This window comes from Platalea leucorodia, assembly GCF_965183815.1.
Source record: "Platalea leucorodia genome assembly, chromosome: 14".
In the NCBI taxonomy this organism is placed as follows: Eukaryota; Metazoa; Chordata; class Aves; order Pelecaniformes; family Threskiornithidae; genus Platalea; species Platalea leucorodia.
Window position 1 is genome coordinate 9,876,912 of NC_138836.1, and position 24,290 is coordinate 9,901,201.

Genomic DNA, 24,290 nt, shown 5'->3' on the forward strand with positions numbered 1-24,290 from the left:
GCCTGCACACTTAATTAGCTTGTGCTTTCATGCTACTGTACAAATGACAGTTTAAAACTATTTCTGCAAACTGGTTACACACAGACCCAGGCTCACTGCAAAATTAAACCAGAGAAGCATAACGACAGCAAAAGAGTTGGTACAACAAAATATCTTTCATCAAACTCATCTTAATTTTTCTGAAATACAGAAAACATTAATAATGCATGGTGGCTCTGGAATGGTTTGAAACAATTAGAAATTAGGTGTTTACATAGGTGAAGCACAGAGATGTATAAAGCAGCTATCTACCTGCACTAATATAACTGGTAAAAGGTGTTAAACGCAGGGCTACTTATTCCACAGAAGTAAAAGATGTCCTTGAAAAAGTTATACCTTGCCTGGTTTTATTTAAAAACCAAAACAAATCAGAGCTGGTTATTCCATTACCAAGTTACAGTTGATTTCCTTTTCTCTTTTCTCTAGACTTCAAAAAGTCACAAGAACGTTTATGAAGAAAAAATCCAGTTTTGTTTCTGAACAGGCCTGCATGAGAGCCAATCAAAACCAAACTGAACGAATTTTCAGAAATCTACTACAAAAGGCATCTAGTCGGAATGGACATACCATCTGCAGGTTTGGTTTTTTTTTTAATGTTATCAGCTTTGCCTTTCCCATGAAGGATAATGAAAGAAAGTAAAAATGAAAGTGTAAGACGTGATATACTAAAATGTTTCTAAGAGATGCTAAAAATCACCCAATTTGTGTGTGTGACAATATCTGGTAAAGGGATGCATTTGAAAGCATTATATATTTTTAATATTGAGATGTTTTAAAATTTTTAGCTTCCTGACAGAGCCACCACAAAGGCCACCCGGTAAACGTACTAACAAAGAAGAGTATCTCCTTAGTGCTCAGCCATAGTCGGCAGGACAAAGCAAGCTCGATGGGTGCAGGACGAAGAAATTGCGGTAACAAACTGACCTTCCAGGAAAAGGAGTCGGCAACAACTACACCTGGAACTGATGCCCTATGCCCACTTACATATCTACACCAAAAAGGTATAAAAAGTAACTCACTACCTACCCAAAATGAGCCTCTCTGACAGAGCTTCCCTGCACGAGATCTCCCAGACGGACCGGAGCCTCACGGGGGACGCCTGGCTGACTCCGGACTCAGTGATGTGGGTCAGCTTTGAAGTGACACTTTTTTCCCATTGTTGATCACCCCACTTCTGGGAGCGGTCTGGCTGACTGTCATACCAGTAACACCTCACATGATATATTTACAGGCACGCGCACAGGTAAAGGTTTGTAAGAAAGACATGGACCTGTTAAAGCGGGAGCCCATGAAAATGATCAGAGGGCTAGAATAGCTCTCCTATGAAGAAGTTTTTTACGATGAGGGTGGTGAGACACTGCAACAGGTTGCCCAGGGAAGTTCTGGATGCCCCACCGCTGGAAGTGTTCAAGGCCAGGCTGGAGGGGCTTTGAGCAACCTGGTCTAGTGAAAGATGTCCCTGCCCATGGCAGGGGGGCTGGAACCAGATGATCTTTAAAGATCCCTTCCAACCCAAACCATTCTGTGATTCTATGATTCTACATACGTGCTTCACTAGTTGGAATTCTGTAATAACTTGTAATATACATATATTTGCTTTACTCTTGCAATATATATACACATTTGCTTTCCTAGTGGTAATTTTGTAGTGACTTATAGTCTCTGTGTGTGTACATTTGGTTTTACTAATAATAGTTTTGTAGTAATTTGTAATAAAGAAATTCTCAGAATCTCAGACCTCTGTGTGCTTGTATATTGTGAAATCCTGAGAACCCTACAGTCACGATCGCTACACACCCGTGGGTTGGGTAGCTCTCATAGGTCGTGACCGTGACCGCTACACTTCCTTAACTGAATTTAGACTTCTGTGGCAAGAGTTGTCACCTTGCTCTGCAAGCTGTTTGTTTTCTGTCCGAGGAAGAGAGGACAACATCTGCTCGTCAAGACTCTCCATTTCTTTCCTCATTTGTGCAATAGCAGCCCGAAGGTTGGCATTCTGCTCCTGCAGCTTTTTTATTTCCAAGGTAGGAATATCTTTGCTCAGAGAACTTTTATCATCATACTGAAATATCTGTAAAATAAAAGTACAGCACAACAACAACCCTTCATTAATGAGCAACACATATTCTCTCCACAACACCACACATAGAGATCCTAATACTTTCAATCCACGAACAGACTTGGAAGAAAAGAACCATAGGAAGAGAAGAAAGAGATCTAGTTATTCTGGGGATTTGCCAGGGAAGAAAGGGCTATGATGAGAACCTGAGATGGGGGAAGAGGCACAGATGGGGAGGAGGACGGTCACAGAGGTGGCTCTGTCTTACCACTGTTGTTCTTTGAAGTGTGCTATCTCTATCTCTTCCATGCATGGGTAACCCATCTCCTTAAAGAACTTACTGGCTCAACAGCAGTCCCCTTTCTGACCTCCCAAATTCTTGAAAGTGTCATTGGAGATCATTTGTTCACAAGAACATAAGGAGGCTGGACATCCTTTGCTGAACTGGACAAGGGGAAGGAGTGTATGGATTACATCTAGACAACCTGGACAATGGACATCATCTAGAAAACCTCTAAGCAATTCAATTCTAAAATAAGTAGCAATGTCTTCCTTTTGCGCATTAGTTACAGATAAGCTGACAGCGAACAATATAAAAAGAGCATTTGTCAGATAATGACTGAAGCTCTGCCTTCACAAAGGCCTTGAAGCCTGACTTTTGGAGTTATACTTGGTGGAAGCATGAATTGATGAGCAAATGTCTTTCTTACAGACTTCCAGAACTGAAGAGGCTGACAAAACCCAGGTTGCCAAAGCTGCTTTAACTACTGTAAAAAACCTAATTTATATTAGTAAAATATGAGCAGCTTGCTTATAGAGTAACACAGCCCAGAATCATTCTATTTCTTACATTTTTGAAGGGGAATTGCTCAGTGTTTTCTTCATGGGCTGCACACAGTCTTAAAGATTACCTTAGAGATTTAGTTTGGAAAGCTAGGCACAGGAAAGACCTGGACTTGTTGGAGTGGGTCCACAGGAGGCCACAAAAATGATCCAAGGGCTGGAGCACCTCTGCTGTGAGGAAAGGCTGAGAGAGCTGGGGGTGTTCAGCCTGGAGAAGAGAAGGCTGCGGGGAGACCTTATTGCAGCCCTTCAGTACCTGAAGGGGGGCTATAAGAAAGATGAGGACAGACTTTTTAGCAGGGCCTGTTGCGATAGGACAAAGGGTAACAGTTTTAAACTAAAAGAGGGCAGATTTACACTAGATATAAGGAAGAAATTTTTTACAGTGAGGGTGGTGATGGTGAAACACTGGCACAGGTTGCCCGGGGAGGTGGTAGATGCCCCATCCCTGGAAACATTCAAGGCCAGGTTGGACGGGGCTCTGAGCAACCTGACCTAGTGGAAGATGTCCCTGCTCACTGCACGGGCGTTGGACTAGATGGACTTTAAAAGGTCCCTTCCAACCCAAACTATTCTATGATTCTATGATTGATTCTAGTCCTGTGTGAATAAAGTGATGGCCTAATCAGGACAAGAATGTGCAATGTTCTAGATCACAAACTTTAAGAACTGCTTTACTCTGTTACACCAAAGGTTGCTAGCTCCAGAATCCAATTCTTGACAACAGCCAGCAACATGTGTTTAGGAAAAATACAGGAAAAAGAACAAATACAGAAATGCTTCCTCTCATGTGCCTCCTCAACTCCAAATTTGCAACTTTGGGGGATGTAAGAAAAAGGAAAAGCAGATGTGACAGAAAAACCCAAATACACAGACATTGATTGGAAAACATATTTCCTGGTCACTTGAAATTCCAGTACAATCTTCAGGAAAAAATTCCAGCAGGACCAATGGGGTATAAGGACCAGGATATTAGGATCTGGACGTTATTTACTTCTGCTGTTTCTTCATTCAAGGTCTGACTGCAAACATTTTTCAAGAAATTACATTAGACTGATGGCAGTGTATTATAACTGTGGTTTCATCCACACAGAGAATGCAGAATTGTTTCCACCCCTGTAAAATGCTCTGTAGCTGATGGAAAAATTTCTCATCAGTCATTTAAGAAATGCAGATACTATTTGGTACAGGAGTATTAGAAAGCTGTGCAATTGTGGAATACACACTCCTACAGTCACTAAATGAATCCTAATTCACAGACTGTCCAGACCAGATGTTTTTGAAAAGGAAAAGACTGTCTAATGTGTTTGGAATATTTGTATCAAATGCTGCTAATTTATGTTTCTGAGACCCAAAAATGTTTCTTTGTATTCAACCCTAACCTTAAATTGTTGCAAAGCAGCAGTTCTGCCTCTTGAGAGGGAAAGGCAATCCATGAGGCCCTGCACACAGGACACGTGTCAGCAAAATACTTCAGTCTCAACATTTGTGCCTTGCACAGCCTCAAACACTATTCCTTTTCTGTCTTCTCCATCATTCCCCACTTCCTTCAGTCCTCTTATTTCCCCAGTCGTAAGTCTGTTCTGTGAGCGTGATCTGCAACACTAATGGCCTTCAACGCATATTTCCCTGTCGTAAACACGATGGCTGTCCTACAGCCTCTTTCTCCTGTGGCTCTTTCTGCCCTAACAGTACAGGGTATGCAGAAGATGAGGATAATCTCTGTTCTGCTTCTACAATCTCTCCAAGGCTGTTAAGGTGAGGAGAGGGGAAAGGGAGACTGAAAAGGCATGAAGGGAAAAGCACCAGTAGGTATCAATACATCACCCAGGTGTATCCTGAATTTTGGGGCCCAGAATTTCATCTCATCCTGCAACATACACATGAACCATCACAGTTTGAACCAGAAATACAACTGTTCCAGATTTTTGCTAGTGGAAAAGGGTCTAGACAGAAGACCACAAAATGATCCAGAATTACTGTAAGCAATCTTTTCTTCTCTGTGCACTTGTATGGTATTATTAGCATGCTCCAGTTTGGCAGACATGACCTAAGTCATCCTCAAAATCAGTTACAAGCAAGATTTTCCAGGCTGGTGTGTTCCACATCTCTGTTGCTTAATTAAAGGCCAAGAATGACTACTGCAATACTTCTAGCACCCTCATGGGGTCTCAGACCAATCTGAAGAAAGGACCTATATGCTGAAGGTACTGTACTAGGGTGTATTTAAACTTTAATCTTTCTTGCCTCAGTCGTCTGAACCAGAGGCTAGTTAACACACTATCTTTAAGAAGACTGATTGACACAAATGTTATCAATTTTAAACTGTTAATCACTTCCCCCTCTGTTTACCAATTCATTTTGTACAGAAAAATTAAGATTAAAGGTTCTAGTTCAGAATAATGGATTTTTGTTGCTTATTTGTTTTTTAAACAGTGGTCCTTCACATAAATCGGAGACAAAAAAGGTTTTGCTGAGATGGGTACTGCTTACCCTACAGGCCCAAAGGGCAAGACAGAGACAGGAGTATATTAACAACAGAAAGAAAAGCGTGACAATGAAAACAAAGTCTTGCCAACAACAGTCAGTTACAGTGGAGGACAACAGTGAATGTGAACAGTAAAAGAAGAACCCCTCCCCAGCCCTGATTCTCTTGGTATTTGAATGATCAATTTGCAAATCAGTCCAGTTTGAAATGAAATTGGAAAAACAACTTGCTCCATAGTAAGTTTTTGCTAGCAGTCTACTTTTGTCTAATCTATTGTAAAAATTGTTTTCAGGAAGTACCTTTCTGAGTACAACAGTTTCTGCACTCAGAAACCACTAGGCTTGCTTCGCACTGCTTTTTTTTATCAGCAAGCTCTGACAATACACTCACTGCTCGCTGTTGAGTATCTGTAGCTGCCCAGTAGGGCGCACTGCAGCACGCTCCTTACTTTCATTCTTTTACACAAGACAATTTTCTACTCATAATGCATCATCCTCTAGCATGGCTTCAAACCAGCATTACGTTTGCAATTTTGAATGGCTTTTTTTTAATATATGTATTTTAATAAGTAGCAATGAAAGGAAAACTAGTTTGTGATACTAAAATAAAAGACATTATTTTAAACAGCTGGCAAATTAGTATTTTGAAGCATTGCCTTAAAATTTTAACTTTACAACTTTAAAATTTACCCTGAATTGCAACTAACACAGAGGCTCAGGAACATTCTAGAAATTAATTCTGCCCATTCTAATGGGCCATGATGGTACAGTACATTGTCCTGTTTTGGAGCAACTGTCTACACCCAGCTTGCTCCTTTTGCCAGTGAGTTATGGATCAGAACCATAACGAAGCCTGTGACACCTAATCTATGTGTATTCTAGGCTAAATATGTCTGTATTTTGAATTAAACATATGAAACAGATGAACTGCTTACAAGAAGTCCAGTGGAAACAAGCCCCATAAAGTTGTCATCTCAGAATGAATTCATCCAAGTCATTAAGTGTTGTCTCACCTGTTTCTCCCCTCCAGGTAAAACACCCTGATTAAATGATGCTTGTGTTGTCTGTTCTCTCTCAACGGTCAAAGCGGGAAGAACAGTCTTCACTTCATGCAACCTGTAGTCTGTTTTCTGTAGATCAGCTTCAACCTAGGAGGGAGGGAAGGGAGGGAAAGCAGAGGACATCAGTATCTCACGGACAAAGGGTGTAGAGATTTAAAAAATAAAAAAAAAAAGAAAATAAAAAGAAAGGAAGGGAATCAAAGAAAAAGATATTTTAAATCACAGGACAGGGGTTTAAAGCATATCCCTTTTGGCTCCGTCAAAAACCGCCTTCACAGAAAAATACTTTGGCTTCATTTTCTCATCTTCTGTATGTGAAATGGACAATGCTAATTCACCTCTCAGATGTGTTCCTACGCTACACCAATTGATGCCTACGAATCCTTTTGGGAAGACAATGGTAAAACAAAACACCAGAGTAAATGCCTGCATTCTAAACTTCATAAACAAGTGTTTCCCTCTGTACCCATGAGTTTACTAGGCAGCTGGTCATTGAGAATTATTGTTAGCCCATTGTGCACTAGTCTCTAAACAATAAACATGTATTTCATTTTTCAGAAACAGAAAGACTTCACAAAAAAGGATTTTTTTTCCCATACAAAAATACTCTGAGTTTTCCAGGACTAATATTGTTCCCTTGATAGAATGCAAGCTGTATTGTGATCTGAAACTTTTTGGCCTGGGGCTGCTCTAACTAAAAGGGATCTTTCTTCTTCTGCTACAATGCTAGGAGAAAAGCAGTGGCATCTCTCAAGCTGACTTGACTTTGTTACAAGGGAGAAAAGGCCACTATCAGAGATTGTCCATGAAAATTAATCCGGTCTCTGATCAAATATATTTGATGAACTGCTGTGCACAATACAGAATTACTGTTTTACAGATTTTTGAAAGAAGACTGAAGTCATGCCTCCCCTGAGAAACACCATGATGGAAAAACTCCATAGATCTCTATGCAACAGATGGTTCCTAAACAGTGTTAATCTGAAATTCTCACCTGCTCTCCTGCTGAAGGCAGGCTTTGTGTTAGATCCTCTGACTTCTGACACCAATTACTTTCGGCATTCTCACAGAGCCGCTGCCAGTCCAGTTCTGCTTGCATTTTGCTCTGTTCCAGAATCCATTCTCGCTCAGCTGCTAGAGACAGTTGTTGTTTATACCTATGACACAGAGAGAAAAGCTGTTAATTTCAGCAGGATAAATACTGAGGATGTTTTGGGTTTGTTTTTTTTTTTTAATCTCAGCCTTGTTTGCTGTCCTCATTTTCCTTCCTTGTTCTATTTTCCAAATTATCTATTTTATTCTATTCCACTCTAAGTATTTTACTGGACAAAAGCATTTTGATTGCTTGGAGCTCAGCAGTCTCCTAGGGTCCATCTGTATGGGTATTTAGAGTCAGCTTTGGAGGTCACAGCTCAAGCAGCATAAACTGCTCTTCAACAATGACACCGCTCTCGGCAATACCATTCACAGTATGCTTCCCATTTGCTAATAATGGAAATGAGATACAAAAGAGCTAGGAATTAAAGTTGTTGGATTGTCAGGGTAAAATTCCTAAGCTCAAAGGCTGCTGCATATACATACATTGAAAACACACTGCGGAAAGAGAAGAGATAGGAGGTGTACAAATGAGACAAACCTCTCATTCAGAATTTAAGGGCTTTCAAGACAGGTTCAATTGTCACATGGACAAGCTTTTAAAACACAAAGCTGTCAAGACTTCAGGGCACTCTTAAGATGGGTTGTAAATGTCTCTTTAGACAAAGTCTTAGTCTTCTTTACCATTATGCATCTTTCTGGAATTTGGCCAACTGTGCCCTCAACTTTTCTTCCTGTCCATGCACTGACTGAATTTGGAATTCTTTAGAGGCAGACTCCTTAGAAATCTCAATCAGATGAGAATCTTGGCCTGTTTTTAGCACTATAATTTCTTCTTGAAGTCTACATACAAGAACAAGCCCCTTCCCATGTTAATATATATTTGCTTTAGACAATTAACAAAAGATGCGATGTCATCTTGGACATAAAACTGTTCAATGACACACACCCCGCCCCCCCCCATTTAGGAGCTCAGAGGGACTTTGTCATGAGCTGAATGCATATTGTAAATCATGTATTTCCAGTCATACAAAATGCAGGCCACCTAAGCAATTTTTTAGTTTCCAGTGGCCTTCTTGGACGGGCAGCTGCCTCCTTCCAGGCTGCCTATGAAAGAAGTTCTTTTTTTCTGGTGTGCTGTTCCTTCTCTAGGTTCCCAGACACTTTCTTTTCCACACAACCTCATTTTCTTGTTTAACCTTGAGGAGATGTTTCTTGATTATATCACTCATAAAACTAATGTTTATATGCATATATTAAAATTTTGCCACAAATTTTGTTGCAATAATACACATAGAACATAGAACAGTTCGGGTTGGAAAGATCATCGGGTCCAACCTTTCATGGGAAAGGGAGGCTAGATGAGATTACCTAGTACCCTGTCCAACCGTGTCTTGAAAACCTCTAGTGATGAGGACGCTACCATGTCCCTGAGGCACTTGTTCCAGTGATGGATTGCTCTCACTGTAAAAAACAATTCTTTTTACATCGAGATGAAACCTCTCCCAGTGCAACTTGTACCCATGGCTCCTTGTCTTCTCCACATGGCTCCTTGTGAAGAGAGCACCTCCATCCTCTTTGTAGCCGCCCTTTATGTACTAGAAAACTGTAATGAAGTCCCCCCAAGCTTTCTCCAGGGAGAAAAGACCCAAATCCTTCAGTCTTTCTTCATAGGGCAGGTTCTCCAGCCCTTTGATCACCTTCGTGGCCCTCTCCAGTCCGTCCATGTCTTTTTTCAATTGTGGGGACCAGAACTGGACACGGTACTCCAGGTGTGGTAACTGTTTAACCATGAATTACTGTGAGCTTTTCACATAAATAAGTTGGGCACAAAAGTGGTAAGTACTATGTTCTGAATTTCTTTCATCACAGCTTATGAAACAAGATAAATCAAGCCACTCACTTTCTAATAAGAGCATCTTTCTCTCTTAAACAAGCACTGTGACTCCATTCTCTTCTGTATAGCTCAATTTCCAGACTTCTATGTCTCATCTGCAGTTCTCTAATCTGCTGCTTCAACTTTTTAAATTGTTTGACTTGGGCTTCTTTCACTGAAGCTGGCATTGCATCCTCTTCCTTGGCAGCATGAGCTAGTTCTTCATGCCTAGAAGTTGTAGAGATGGAATAAAGTGAGGTTTCAAGCAACACAAGCATATTATTTTTTAATATTGTTGATTTACTTGCTTATCAATTTGGTTCGAGCAAATTCAAAGAAGCATTGTTGGAAGCAGTGGAAACAGAAATCAACATCTGCCTGTCAGTGGAACAGGTTGTGGGGAGGTCTTTTGCGGTTGTTTTTTCAAACTAAGAATGACACTGTTTAGTTGGGCTTAGTACCAGGGCTGAATCCTTCTTATACCACTGCAGAGAGTTTAACTCCAATTTATCACAGAACTTTCAGTTTGTGATTATCACAAAGAACAACAGCATTTCACCTAATTATAGGATCAGGGTGATCCTAAAAATTACTTTTTTGTTGGTTTTTTTGAGATGACTCATAGAGAAGCTATTTTAACAGGTGAACTACTCCATTCAACATACTAGTTTACCATACTGAAAATATTCTTCACAGTAACTGAACAATTGAAAGACAGCTATGATCAGGTGGCCCAAATAAGAGACTGTAGGAATCCATGGAGCAAAAATGCTTCCTTGAATATTCAGTTTTCATTCACATATTAATTTCCTGAGCATGCACTCACACAAAAATGGAGACCACATTTAAAATAAGACCAAAGTGAGTTGTTAGAAGACCACCAAATACTGCCTATAGAAAACTCAAACCTAACAGTAAATAAAAAAGGAGACATGCAAGTAATAGTTGTTTAATGTTCTTACCCTCTGAAATTGACCTGCATATAAATTTTCAAAATATATCCAAAATTTTGGATATAGAGAATTAAGGGAAAACAGAAGGAACAGAAATTGAACTATGAGTAAGTCTTATTTCTTAAGTCTGAACTAGTGATGAATAAAACATAAAAGATAAAACCCCAATAATACTCTGGTTTGAATGAGTTATTTTCTGCCACTATATTCACAAGCTGTCTGTAGCTGCTTGAGAAAGTATAAAGCTGCAACTGAACACAACTGGACTTTACTGGATTCAAATCAAGTGTGTGAAATACGAGAGACCAAAACTAGCAGCACACTCTAGAAGTGGGACGAACGAAGTTTTTTCATTATATTTACTGCTTGGAGGAGGTACTCCTTTTTGCAGTAAAGTCAGAAGGTACCACTGAATCATTAAAACTTCTAAAATAAAACTCCATCTTTAAAGTGAGACATATTACATCCAGAAAGAATGTAGCAGAATTAACTTGAATCCATGTGACTTAGCAAATATTCCATACGTGTTACCTCTTTGTGTTTTAACAATATACATTACTGGATCAATTAATTCACATACACCATTCCAGCTGTTGCTAAAATAAGAATATGTGAGGAAGAGTAAGCTGAAGGCGTTGTAGAATTGTAGAGTCTGTGAAAAGCAGTTTATCTCGATCATAATCAAAATTGTACAATACCAAGCATCTTTCACAGCAACAAAATTGTCGAGAAGGTTTTCTTTCTCCTGTCTCAAATCAAACATTTCTGCTGTTTTCAGTGATTCTGGTGTTTGCATTCCAGTCTCTTTGAGGGCCTCCAGTTCTCTGGTCAGCAGCTTCACCTTAGAAAGGAGGAGAATAAGACTTAAGAATTCTAATGAGAGCCTGATATAACCTAATTTTTAAGAGGTCCAGAGCCCTTACACAGTTGAAGTGTTAGCATCAGCTCCAGAAACAAAGAAAATAGTATAGAAAGTTGTGAGGTGGGTTTTTTTTGGGGGGTGGTTCTTTTGTTTGTTTGTAGTTTTTTTGATTTGTAAGTAGTATTTTGCACGGTATAAGCATTAGATCAACAGAGCACTTTAAAACACCTTCCCCATAAACTACAACCTCTGCTGTTATTTAGATTTCTACTCCCATATTACTGCTAAATATCCACTTTGTATCCTCTTCCTACACCTATTACCTACATTAACATTAATCCTGCATATCACTCCTTCCTATCTCTGCCTAAAGCTCCTTTTATACAGAGCACACTTTTTTATTCAGTGACTTCTTCGCTTCCCCTGCAGCTGGCCTCACTAATACAGGGGGAAAATGACTGCAGAACTCTCCTTCCCTTGCTTAACACTTCCACCACCAATTCAGGTGCAAATAATATATATATATATATATATATATATAAAAATATATATATATTTAAAAAATACATAACTCAATATAGACAATGTGTTTCATAAAGAAACAAAAAGGAATAATAGCATCTAGCACGAGGCCTGCTGAGAGCTATTACATTCAGATGCAGCTGCAAGAGTATTAGAAACTGAAACAGTATTAGAGCTTCAAAATCAAAGCATTCAAGTCTGAAAATTGCAAAGATTAAAGGTTTCTTCCAAAGTACTATCAGAGTTAAAATGCATATCACAGAATAAGCAATATGTGCAAATTTACGTTTAGTAAGTATACGTGCAGTTGCAGTTCCTTTGTTCATACTGACTCAACAGCAGTTGGTCATGCAATCTTTACAGTCAAGACTGCAATAAGACAAAGTGGTTTTAGGTCCGTTACTACAGGAGTGTCCTTTAAAGAAGGTCCAAGACAAGGCAAGAAAACAAAACCAGAAACTAAACTCCAATTTTGTCAACATTCAAGATGTAGGAATCCATGGATACCACTACTGGCCAGGCAACCTTTTGCTACCCTAGTAAGCCTTTGGCAAGGCTAGGTTTGTAGGCAGAAGTAATTTATTTTATTAGACAAAAATCAACACAGCTGGAAAAAGCTGGCAATCTTCTAGGCATACAAGCCCTCTTTCTGAAAGCTTGTCTGCTTTCCCCCATGCTACCAGTTGGTTTAATGTGAGGGTTTTTTCCCCCTCTACCTATACACCTTGGTTTGTCCAATTATTAAGCCATCAGTTAAACCATCACTGAAGCCAGTGAACACATGCACCCTTGAACCTTCCAGGTAATGTTGGATCATGACTAGCAAAGACTGCACATGCAGAGAATACAGATTTTGGAAGAGTGAATTCCTCATTACTAGCCTTAGAAGGATGAGACAGGCCTTTCAAAGAGCTATATATAGCTTTTGGTTGTGTAGGAAAAAAACAGTCACTATGAATGAAATGAAGATGCATATCACAAATACCCTGCTTCCTGCTATCCTGGAAACAATTAGTTCAATACATAGGTGGAGGAAAAACAGCAACAACAACAGAGTCATCTTTTCAGGCGTTTCACACAGGAATGACTTGAGATTATAATGAACGCATTTATTCCGTGAGTAAAGGGTAACAGCTTAAAAATGAGTTACCTTAACTTCATGGGACAGAACTACGTTACCCATTTCAATTGTCTGCTTTTGAAACTCACATTCTCTCTTTTTCATTTCTGCATCAAATTCGGCTAGCAGTTCCTACAAGGGGAGCAACAGATAGGTAACACCAGTACAACGGTAGGGATGGAAACACTTATTGTCACAGGCTTTTTTAAACACTGTACAAAGGGCTTAATCATTGCATAATCTTTCTCTGCTCTAATGAGAATCGGAACTTGCTGAATGAAACCTGGTGATGATAGGGTTGAGTGTTTATGGGTAAGAATCAGGAGGAAGACCAACAAGGCAGATATCATGGTGGGAGTCTGTTACAGACCACCCAACCAGGATGAAGAGGCAGACAAAATATTCTATAAGCAGCTGGGAGAAGTCTCACAATCGCTAGCCCTTGTTCTCATGGGGGACTTCAACTTACCAGATGTCTGCTGGACGTACAATACAGCGGAGAGGAAAAGGTCCAGGGGGTCCCTGGAGTGTGTGGAAGAGACCTTCCTGACACAGCTGGTGAGGGAGCCAGCTAGGGAAGGCACCCGCTGGACCTCTTGTTGCGAACAGAGAAGGACTTGCGGGTGATGTGATGGTTGGAGACCATCTTGAGCATAGCGATCATGAAATTATAGAGTTTTTGATTCTTGGAGAAGTAAGGAGCGGGGTCAGCAGAACTGGAACTCAGGAAAAAAAAGTGTTTATGACCTTTCGAAGAGGGTGCAGGCAACTCAGGAGGACTACAAGGATGTCGTGAGGTTATGCAGGGTGAAAATTAGAAGGGCCAAAGCCCAACTAGAACTTAATCTGGCTACTGCCATAAAAGACAATAAAAAATGTTTCTATAAATACATTAGCAACAAAAGGAGGGCTAAGGAGAATCTCCATCCTTTATTGGATGCATGGGGAAACATAGTGACCAAGGATGAGGAAAAGGCTGAGGTACTTAATGCCTTCTTTGCCTCAGTCTTTAATAGACCAGTTGTTCTCAGGGTACCCAGCCCCCTGAGCTGGAAGACAGGGACAGGGAGCAGAATGAAGCCCCCATAATCCAAGGGGAAATGGTCAACAACCTGCTACACCACGTAGACACACACAAGTCTATGGGACCGGATGGGATCCACCCAAGGGAACTGAGGGAGCTGGCGGAGGTGCTCACCAAGCCACCTTCCATCTACCAGCAGTCCTGGCTAACCGGGGAGGTCCCAGTTAACTGGAGGTTAGCAAATGTGATGCCCATCTACAAGAAGGGCCAGAAGGAGGATCCGGAGAACTACAGGCCTGTCAGTCTGACCTCGGTGCTGGGGAAGGCTATGGAGCAGATCATCCTGAATGCCATCACACAGCATGTACAGGAGAACCAGGGGATCAGGCCCAGTCAGCATAGGTTTATGAAAGGCAGGTCCTGCTTGACTGACCTGATCTCCTTGTATGACAAGGTGACCCGCTTGGTGGATGAGGGAAAGGCTGTGGATGTTGTCTACTTAGACTTTAGTAAAGCCTTTGACACTGCTGCCCACACCATTCTCCTGGAGAAACTGGCTGCTTATGGCTTGGACAAGTATACTCTTCGCTGGGTAAAAAACTGGCTGGATGGCTGGGCCCAAAGAGTTGTGGTAAATGGAGTTAAATCCAGTTGGCGGCTGGTTATATGCAGTCTTCCCCAGGGCTCAGTATTGGGGCCAGTTATGTTTAATATCTTTATCAATGATCTGGACGAAGGAATCGAGTGCACCCTCAGTAAGTCTGCAGATGACACCCAGTTGGGCGGGAATGTTGATCTACTGGAGGGCAGGAAGGCCCTACAGACGGATCTGGACAGGCTGGATTGGGTCCCAACAACCTTACGCAACGCTACCGGCTTGGGGAGGAGTGCCTGGAGAGCTGCCCGGAAGAAAAGGACCTGGGGGTGTTGGTCGACAGCCAGCTGAATATGAGCCAGCAGCGTGCCCAGGTGGCCAAGAAGGCCAATGGCATCCTGGCTTGTATCAGGAACAGTGTGGCCAGCAGGACCAGGGCAGTGCCCTGTACTGAGCACTGGTGAGGCCGCCCCTCGAATGCTGTGCTCAGCGCTGGGCCCCGCACCCCAAGGCGGCCATGGAGGGGCTGGAGCGTGGCCAGAGCAGGGCAGCGAGGCTGGGGCAGGGGCTGGAGCACAGGGCTGGGGAGGAGCGGCTGGGGGAGCTGGGGGGGCTCAGCCTGGAGAAGAGGAGGCTGAGGGGAGCCCTCATCGCTCTCTGCAACAGCCTGAAAGGAGGCTGGAGCCGGGGGGGTCGGTCTCTGCTCCCCAGGAACAAGCGATGGGACGAGAGGGAACGGCCTCAAGCTGCGCCAGGGCAGGTTTGGGTTGGATATGAGGAAAAATTTCTTCCCCGAAAGGGCTGTCAGGGCCTGGCCCAGGCTGCCCAGGGCAGGGGCTGAGTCCCCATCCCTGGAGGGATTTAAAATCCGGGGAGATGTGGCACTTAGGGACATGGGTTAGTGGTGGGCTTGGCAGTGCTGGGTTAACAGTTGGACTTGATGATCTTAAAGGTCTTTTGCAACCTAAACCATTCTATGATTCTATCATCTGGCCTATGGTAGGTCCCCTAACACGACTTGTACAGCAAAGGGGAATTTAAAGAAACACATCAGCCAAATGGCATCCTTTGCAAAACAAGATCAGATTCCATAACTAAAGTTCAATTCCTTCGCCGACATCTGAGCTTGTGTAATATGACAAAGACTATCCATTATGGAAATATCTGAACTTTCTTTTAACTTCTAGAGCAGCAGAAAAGTGCTATATCTCCCCAGTGCTAAAAGTTGTGGGGTTTTTTGGTTTGGTTTGGTTTTTGTTGTTGGGAGGTGGGTTTTTGGGGGTTTTTTTTGTTTGTTTTGTTTTTGGTTTTGTTTTTTTTTTAAACTGGACACTTTACTTAGCAAATGGGACCTAACAGTCTTGAGCTATGCAAAACAGTCTTGAGCTATGCAAAAAGAAACTGAATTAAGTTGTTTAGGCTTTTTTTGCCACAAGTTCAAGTAAAATTTTAAATATAAAATGACAAATATTAACAGAAGTTAGATGAAGAAATGCACATGAAGAAAGGGATATTGATTATTATCTACAATCTACTACAAGCCTAACTAGGCTAGTCCTAACTAGGACAAGCCTAGTCCTAACTAGGACATTCATCTTCTTATACACATACACACATACATATATATATGGAATTAATGGTGATAAACATTTAACCATTTCCCTCTATTTTTGCAGAAAGACAATAGAAACAGTATTAAAGCAAAAAAAGTGGTCACTAATAAACCACACGAAAAAGGATTTTAAAGGTACATCATAAAGACCTGTAATCACTAGTGTAAGCTTCTGTTTAAGTTAAGCAAAGCAATTCACTACTATTACAAGGGAAAGTTTCGGCTACAGTCAAGAGGCTTTTAAAGCGAATACTTACAGAACTACTAAAAAGCTAAGAAACTATAGCTTTACCGAAAAGTTGTCAGAAAAATACTACCATCTTTTCCAGTCTGGAGATAAGGTGACAAGAGGGCTGCTGGGAAATAGGAAGCTATGGGAAAGACTTCCCCCCCCCCCCATATAACTGCCAAATTTTAATTTTGAAGGAAAATAATCAAAACAGTCATATTGCTTGTCATACTTGGGAAAACAAAAATCTGTTGTCAGAGGACTTTACATTTCAATCCCAAGTAAGAACAGTACAACAGAATGGTCATTCTGGTGTGAAATTCCTCCAAAGTAACATTGCAAGTTATTCAGAGTCCAACGCACAGAAATTAAAGACACCAGTGAAGACACCACTGAAGAAATGTGAAAGTCATTCTTCACAACACCTATGTTTCGTAAGCGTATGAAAAGCTGTCCATAAGGGACCCACAGATTTTCCAGAAATTAAACTGTTGCACTGAGCGGCTATTCAGGTGCCTAGACTGATAAAGTATTAAAAAAAAGTGTTCATGAGATACTACTTCCAGGAGTTCAATTGTTAAATCACAATTGAAACCTGAAAACAAGAAGATAAGGTCACAGGGGCTTCTGGCTAATTGATGCAATATCATGTGTTAGGGTAAGGGGAATGACTGCAAAGAGACCCAAGGGCAAGCACGGAAGGTGTGCTTCTTTAGTTGTAAGTCATAAACAATATAAACATAAAAAAATGGAGATACCCACACTGGAGGAGAAGAGAAGAGTTAAGAGAAATAGTGTGTATTAGGTGACGTGCCCTTATGCTTGTGAAACAGCAGTTCATCAGCTGTATCATTACAGTTTAACCACACAACACACAAAGACAACTTCTAAATCAAGCCAGTTATCAAGTATTGTTCAAGTGAGAAGTGCTCATACTCCTTTGGGTAGGTTCATAAACTGTCGTTGGGAAGCCCATGGGCCCTGGATGAAGACGGGTTATTTTAGCAGGACGACTATACTGAGGGCAGCGACATTTGGATTGGCAGGTGTTGGGTGCAAGATGTAATCTTTTACCACTTCCATTTATATTATACACTGGTTTGGTTGACAGGCCAAAAATTAACCATTCTGGTTCTAATGATTAAACACATTTGTCATTTTAATATCAAATACATTTTTATACAAAAACAAAGACGGAAGGTTTTGTTGTTCTTTGTTTGTGATAGATAGAGAGGTGGTATAATGCCCCCCCAAGGTATCACAGTGGAAGGTCAGATTTCACTGTTAGTAAGATTATCCTTTTATGATGAAATGATAGTAATATAAGAGGAAGAATGGGGGGAAAAAAAAAGCCTTGTAATTAGGAATATGGTAAGCAACACACATTTAGCCATCTTGCCTAAGGTTGCCTCTGCTTTCTAGATGCTGACCTTTCCTGCAGTTTCAAGGTTACAAATTTAGCAGTGTGCCGTCTACATAAAATAATCTTACACAATCTCAGATTACTAAACACATTCTTAACAGTTCCTTACAAGGGACAGCTGCCAGACAAGCAAAGCAACAGCTACTGCACAAATAGTGCATAATTTTGTAAACTGCCATTACAAATCTCATCAATTTAAGCAAAAAAAGACAAAAAATAAAAGCTTATACAACTGCAGCAATGTTAAACCAGAACATTCTAATAAAAAAAACCAACAAACGAAACTTGAAAAAAGGATTGCTAGATGGCACCACAGCAACACAACATTGTTTCTCCATAGTCTCATACCTGTTTCTGACAAGCAAGCTCTCCTTCCAGGTCTTGGGTTTTTCTCTCCATGTGATGTTTCAGGTTCACATACTCCTCATGCTGATGATCTATGTGACCGTTCCTAGAGCTATAAACAAAAATAAAACAAATTTACATTAAAGAGCATCTCTGGTGACCTACTGAGGCATACATATGTAAAATTTTTTGAACAGTAACACATAACGATAAATAGAAGATGCTACAACTTCCTAAAGAAACAGTCACCATAAATTTTTTTCTCATAAGTCACTTGAAACCGATTATAACAGTATATACCATTTCTCAAAAGTATAGTTCAAAAGTTAGGTGCATAGGAAATATCGAGGATCGGCTGAAAAGTAGTGCAAGACTTCCGCTTAAGTATAACAGAGTTCCTCCTCCACCCAAAAATTTCTGTTACATAAGAAGAAATTGCAAAACAAGGGCTACCCAGCAGAAATCTGAGCTTTTACATACATTTAAAAATAGGAGCGGGTCCATATCTTCTCCTCTCCTCCCCCCAGTATTTTTATTTGCTATGAACAAAAAAAGTTTCTCTGAGATGCAGTGGAAGAACACCAGTAAGGCCGGCATTTCAAACAAATTTGAAGAGCTGATACTGCTACCGTGACCAGAAAGTTCTCTAACAATACACTGAACCTCTTCAAGCTTTGGATTCATCCCTGCAATATTCAACAGGCTTGGTGCAGCCTGTTACATGGCCAAACAGACCTGGATTGATAGTGTGCAGTTCTGCAACCTTCTGATTACTTGCAACTCTATATAACAGTTATTTTATGTAGCTGAACGACCACTGCATTTGGTTAGATAAGGTTGATCATATAACAGCTACACAGACAGAACTGCAAACTAGAACTGGATAGTCACAAACAGCTAAATGCATATTCACTTTCCTATTCTGGTAGATTTTGCTTTTAAATTTACACTTCACCTGAATTAATCTGAATCCTATAGCCAACACTTATGCATATAAATAAGTCTAACAGAAGGGTTGTCTCAGTGTAGTCTAGACAGACACTTTTACACCTCCCTTGTTCATCCCACAACTCTCCAGGGCAAGGCAGATCAGAAGAATAATTGCTGTACTGCTCAGTGATCAGTATCCAGCTCAGCCTGGCAAAGAGGCAACGATGGGTGTAGAAGACTCAGACTCCTCCTTCCATTCCCAAAGGATATGCTCCATACAAAATTCCTGAACTGGCTTTCAATGAATTTGCATATGCTCCAGAACCACAGTAACATCCATCAGTTAGTGACCTTTGAGGAATTCCAGATCCATGTCCAGATCACTTCTAATAACTAAAAAAAGTTGTTTAAAACTTATCCAGCTATCTCTACATTATAAATACAGTTTGACGCAGAACACTTTACAGTAGTTACCGTTTTAAACAGAGAATAATCCCAAAGATACCATTATATCTGAAGAGAGTAGTTATATTAAACAAGAATGATGTGCAGATGGATCTCAAGAAATAAGCTTTTATTCCCCCCCCCGAGGTTTAGAACTCTATACAGAATAACAAAAATTAGTGAGAATGGCCAAACTAAACAAGCGCATTGCCTTAGCTATCTTCACATTTTAGTCAATCGTATTAGTCATAAATTTTGGTCCTGTGTCTGGATATACCCCAACAAACTTCTTTCCTTCACAGAGGCCTATCAAAGAAGGTGGCACAAAATGGTATTTAAGAGTGCACAAACCCAACTCCTACGGTAAGATTTGCCTGCAATGGCTTAAAGTAACTGAAAGGCTGAATCGTTTGTGTTAAATCCACAGCACAATATAGCAACTGATGTCTAGTAACCTTCGATAATATTATTCACAATGGCTGATACCATTATCATTTGTCTCCTCACGTACACAGAAGACAAGTGCATCTTGATATAACACACAGGAGACAAATCAATACTTTCAGATTCATCTCATTTCCCAGAGGTGTTTCAGTGCCCAAGGAAAAAGCATTTCCTTCTGACAAATCCTTTTCTGCTCCCCACACTATGTTTCCCTTATAATCATACCAACTCCACCCCGTCATACCTTCTCCCCAACATACACCCTTGTAAATTATGTAGGGACACGCTGTACGTTTAAGAGCATCCTCACTTTCACGGAATGCTATCCTTTCTCTAACACGTTGCCAGAAATCAGACAAGTCACTGTGGAAACGAAGATATAGGAGGCACAAAGACAGCCCAAGTCACTTCTGCCAGCCCTCACTCTGTTCACGTCCTAGGCATTCCTCTCTCAGAGCGATAATCACGTCTCCATGTTCAAAGTGCTCTCTACTGTATGAATGATGTTATTGCTTTATTCCAATCCAAATATGCCTTAGAGAAGCTAAATTTCTCTTTTCCTGCATACTATTCTAAGGAAGTCACATCTCACCTGCAAAACCATTCCCACTCTAATTTATGTTCTTCAATGTGTTGTCGATTGTCATAATGAAGTTTGTGTCTTTTTCTTCTTTCCTTGACAAATATTTGTTCCACTTTACCCAGCTGTACGCTAAGATCACTAATCTCTGCCTGTTTAGCATTTTCAGATGAGTGACCGTGGTGACATCACAGTGTTCTAACTCTTGATCTCTCTCCTCTAAAACTCTTAGGTTATAGACAAAATCTTCTCTCCATTTGTTAAATTTTTCATGCATGTCTTGGAGCTGCTTTTTGACATCTTGCAGCATTCTCCTTTGACACGGGAACTGGCAAGCACGTAGCTCTTTCCCTTCTTTTTCTTTCCACCAAAGGAGATCACTTAGTTCTTTCTCCATTTGTAAGACTACTATAAATCTGAAACAGGAGCCGACAGAAGACAGCTAAGACTGATAACTAATACAAATCAAGTATCTCGTCACTCCCCATCTACTGCATAGCTGATAATTAATTACCAGTGAATTTTAAATTTAAATTGTAAAGTTTCCTGGACCATCAGGCATTGGCCACTTCTAGAAGCAGAATTTACTTTTATTTATAGTCCTTCATTGTCCAGGGATAAGACTTTCCAAATTAGTTAGGAAACGCCACTAAATTTTGGGGTGGGAAAACATAATTTTCTCCTTTCTTTATTCAGATTGGAAATAGAGGCATAAAAAGATTTAATCACTGTAAACTGCACGCGTATTTCTCTTTTCTTGAAGACATTTATGACAAGTCAACTCACAGTCCAGCCTTCTCTTATATCAACAATATTAACTGCTGTGCCCCCTTTGTCTTCTCCTCCCACAATTACTCATGGGACGACAAAGTTACTGTTCTGTCCGCAGTTAAATCCACCTTGAAGTTACTTTTCAGAAAGGCCAACAGGTGTGAGGGAATCGCTGTATTTCAGTAACATATTAACTGTATCTTTAAAACTAAAAAGAAACCAAGACAACACAGAGGTTGTGCTTTTACCGGTAAAACCCTTTACCTGCTTCACTTCCATCTCATCTTATTGTTTATTCACCATATTTGCCTCATATCTAATTATAAACTCTGTAGAAGAAAAAACATTAATTTCAAGCATCATGGTTCCTTTAAAAAAAAAAAAAAAAGAAAAAAAAAGATAAAAAAAGATGGTGATTTCTGCTCAGATCTCCCAAATTTCCCAAATCTCTGGAGTCAACACAGCTTCTCTCACTGTACAGTATTATTCTGTGTCAGTGGTTACAGATAATCCCATCTGGCTAAGCACAGGGATGCAGAGAACAAATCAGACAAGCATGCCTTTCAAATAGCGGCTCTTTAATCTCTTTAAATGAAAGACAGATTTCCAGATCAGCAAACGTGATGCAATATCTCCATGCTAAAGGATGCCACAATTCAAACAACATTTTTCCCCCCAAACAAACTAGACAACTCTAATTCTCCAGGATCAAAAAAATGAGTCTCTGATCGTTGGACATGATGAGTATAAAAACATTCAAGCTTGTTCTTCCCAGGTACACTGAGGAACAAACACCGCTAGAGGACACAATGACCTGGTGGTCTTTCAGTTCTGCTGGCCTAGATTTCACATTTATCCCTAAGGCAATTAAAATAAAATTATGTTTTCTCTTCATATTCCACTTCTTGCTGGCAATCTTCAAATCATACTACCACGTAGAAAATAGTATAAGTAGTATCTTCTTCATTTGGGTAAGCAAAAATAGATATTTTTTGTAAAAGTCACTGTCGTGGATATTCATGAACAGCGCTGCCTCCCTGCCTATAACATGCAATGCTAAGAAAGATTTGTTCTTTCTATACCCTCCTTTCGGCTCCTGTCGCTCCAAATGCATCTGATGGCTACCGCAGTTAAAAATATTAACTAAATCTGACTTTCTTCCCCCCTCCCCCGCAATCATAAATACATTAAAGATAAAAAATGCCTATGAGATGCTTTCTGGACTCAAGGCACTGAAAGAAACTATCGTCAGCCTACACCCATTAAGGTATCAAAATACTTCTGTAAGTGCCTTTTAAAAACCTGACCTATGCTTCATTAGCTAAAATTAGCAATACATTATTAGACAAGACCTTTATGGAAGGAATCAAAACCAAGACCACAGCTCCAGCCTATTACTTCCTTGAAATCATCAAACTGAAGTCACAATTTTTCTTGGAACCAGGTGGTTAAGAAAAATGATATTTCTTTTATAATCTCTCTCTACAATTAGCTTAAAATTAAAAGGCACCACACAGTTTCCTATAAAAAACAACCTTCCTCCCTATCTCCATATATCTTACTTCAATTAATGGCACTGGTAAATTGCAAGTGGTATCCTGAGGTGAGATTGGGTTACATATAACATAGGCATCATTCCTTTCATATAAAAATATGAATGAATGAGCCTTCCTGTAATTTTAAAATATTGCTTTCCATCACAGAGAGCTGTACTTCTTAGAAATGCAATTTAATAGGGGAGAAGGAAACATTTTGCCTTTGATAGCAGCAGTATTAATAAATGCAAGTTAGTTTCAATAAGGACCACAATGACAATAACAGTGTAATTTTAAATATAAATTGCACCAATTGCCTGGATGTCTTACAGTCAAAAGAAGACTAGTAAACCTATATATGATGACATTAAAAGATGACTTAGGGAACAGCATACACATAAGTAAGAGACGACACCTTACAACAAGCACAGCTTACCCGTACAACCTAAACAGCAAAGATAGACAGCAATTACAATCCAACCACTTACTTCAGGCACATTCAGACAGGGGCGATCGATAGGTACTCCTGTTCCCCCGCATAAGGGCCTAATGGGACTCCTATCAGCCTCTTTACCGAGGGAAAATGACGGCTTGGCTGTAAATCACACACAATTGAATGGGGTTGGCCTATCTGGTTCAGCGGAGATTTTGCAACTGCTACTACTAAAATGCTACTTCAACAACAAGAAGTTGGATGCCATGTTTGAGTTAGTCACTTTTCAACCAAATAAGGAGAACAAGGTGATGCTGAAAAACATTTCAGAGTAACAGTTGAGAACCTTCAGACTTCCATACAACCCCTCCTTGTCAAAGAGGTGCAAAGCTTTAGAATTTTGTTCAAAATATAAGGAAGCTGTACTTGCTTCTCTCTTCCTTGCTATCCTTAAAACATATCCTTATTGTACCATGAATAAGACGTGCATAACAGACCAGCAGAGCTAGTAAACCAGGACTGCTTCTCTTCCTTTCAAAAAAGAGGATGAGAAAGAAAATACCACGCAGCTCGTATCAGTTAAGTATCTCTAGCCACAATCGTTCTCCTTGATGAAGCAGTAACAGACAGAACCAAGGCCACCTGAGCATTAGCACAGCTGTTTCACTACGTGCTGCAAGTCATGATGAGAAAAGCAACCAGCACAGGCCACAGCTACACTGTTAAGTAGCTGTGCCATAGCATTGTTGCAAAAAGAAAAAAAAAAAAAAAAAAAAAGGAAATCGCACGTCAACACAGTTCCAAGGAAGAAATGATGACCATCGGTGATACAAGTTAGCGTCACTCGTGTGCTGTCTCTTTACTGCTAGTAGCTGGTTTGCTATTTACCTTACAAGTAAGGTGACACATATAAAACAGCAAATATACATCGTGCATTATACAATCTGATCAGAACAGATAAAATATAGCAGAAGCTGGGGGATAGGATAAGGACCAATAACACACAGG

The 24,290-nt window shown here is 40.3% G+C and overlaps 1 protein-coding gene across 1 annotated transcript in view; it reads right to left on the reverse strand.

Moving 5' to 3' along the window:
• The window catches only part of CCDC57 (coiled-coil domain containing 57), a gene marked incomplete at its 3' end in the record, with an annotated part of 53,581 nt that overhangs the window by 20,660 nt on the left and 8,631 nt on the right, over positions 1-24,290 (reverse strand). The window contains exons 2-8 of the mRNA XM_082326549.1: positions 18,149-18,257; positions 12,948-13,049; positions 11,112-11,254; positions 9,488-9,688; positions 7,484-7,646; positions 6,442-6,576; positions 1,924-2,110 (exon numbers count right to left, since the gene is read on the reverse strand). Coding sequence (XP_082182675.1) covers positions 1,924-2,110; positions 6,442-6,576; positions 7,484-7,646; positions 9,488-9,688; positions 11,112-11,254; positions 12,948-13,049; positions 18,149-18,199 — 982 coding nt within the window. The 5' untranslated portion in view covers positions 18,200-18,257. The remainder of the gene's footprint in view (positions 1-1,923; positions 2,111-6,441; positions 6,577-7,483; positions 7,647-9,487; positions 9,689-11,111; positions 11,255-12,947; positions 13,050-18,148; positions 18,258-24,290) is intronic.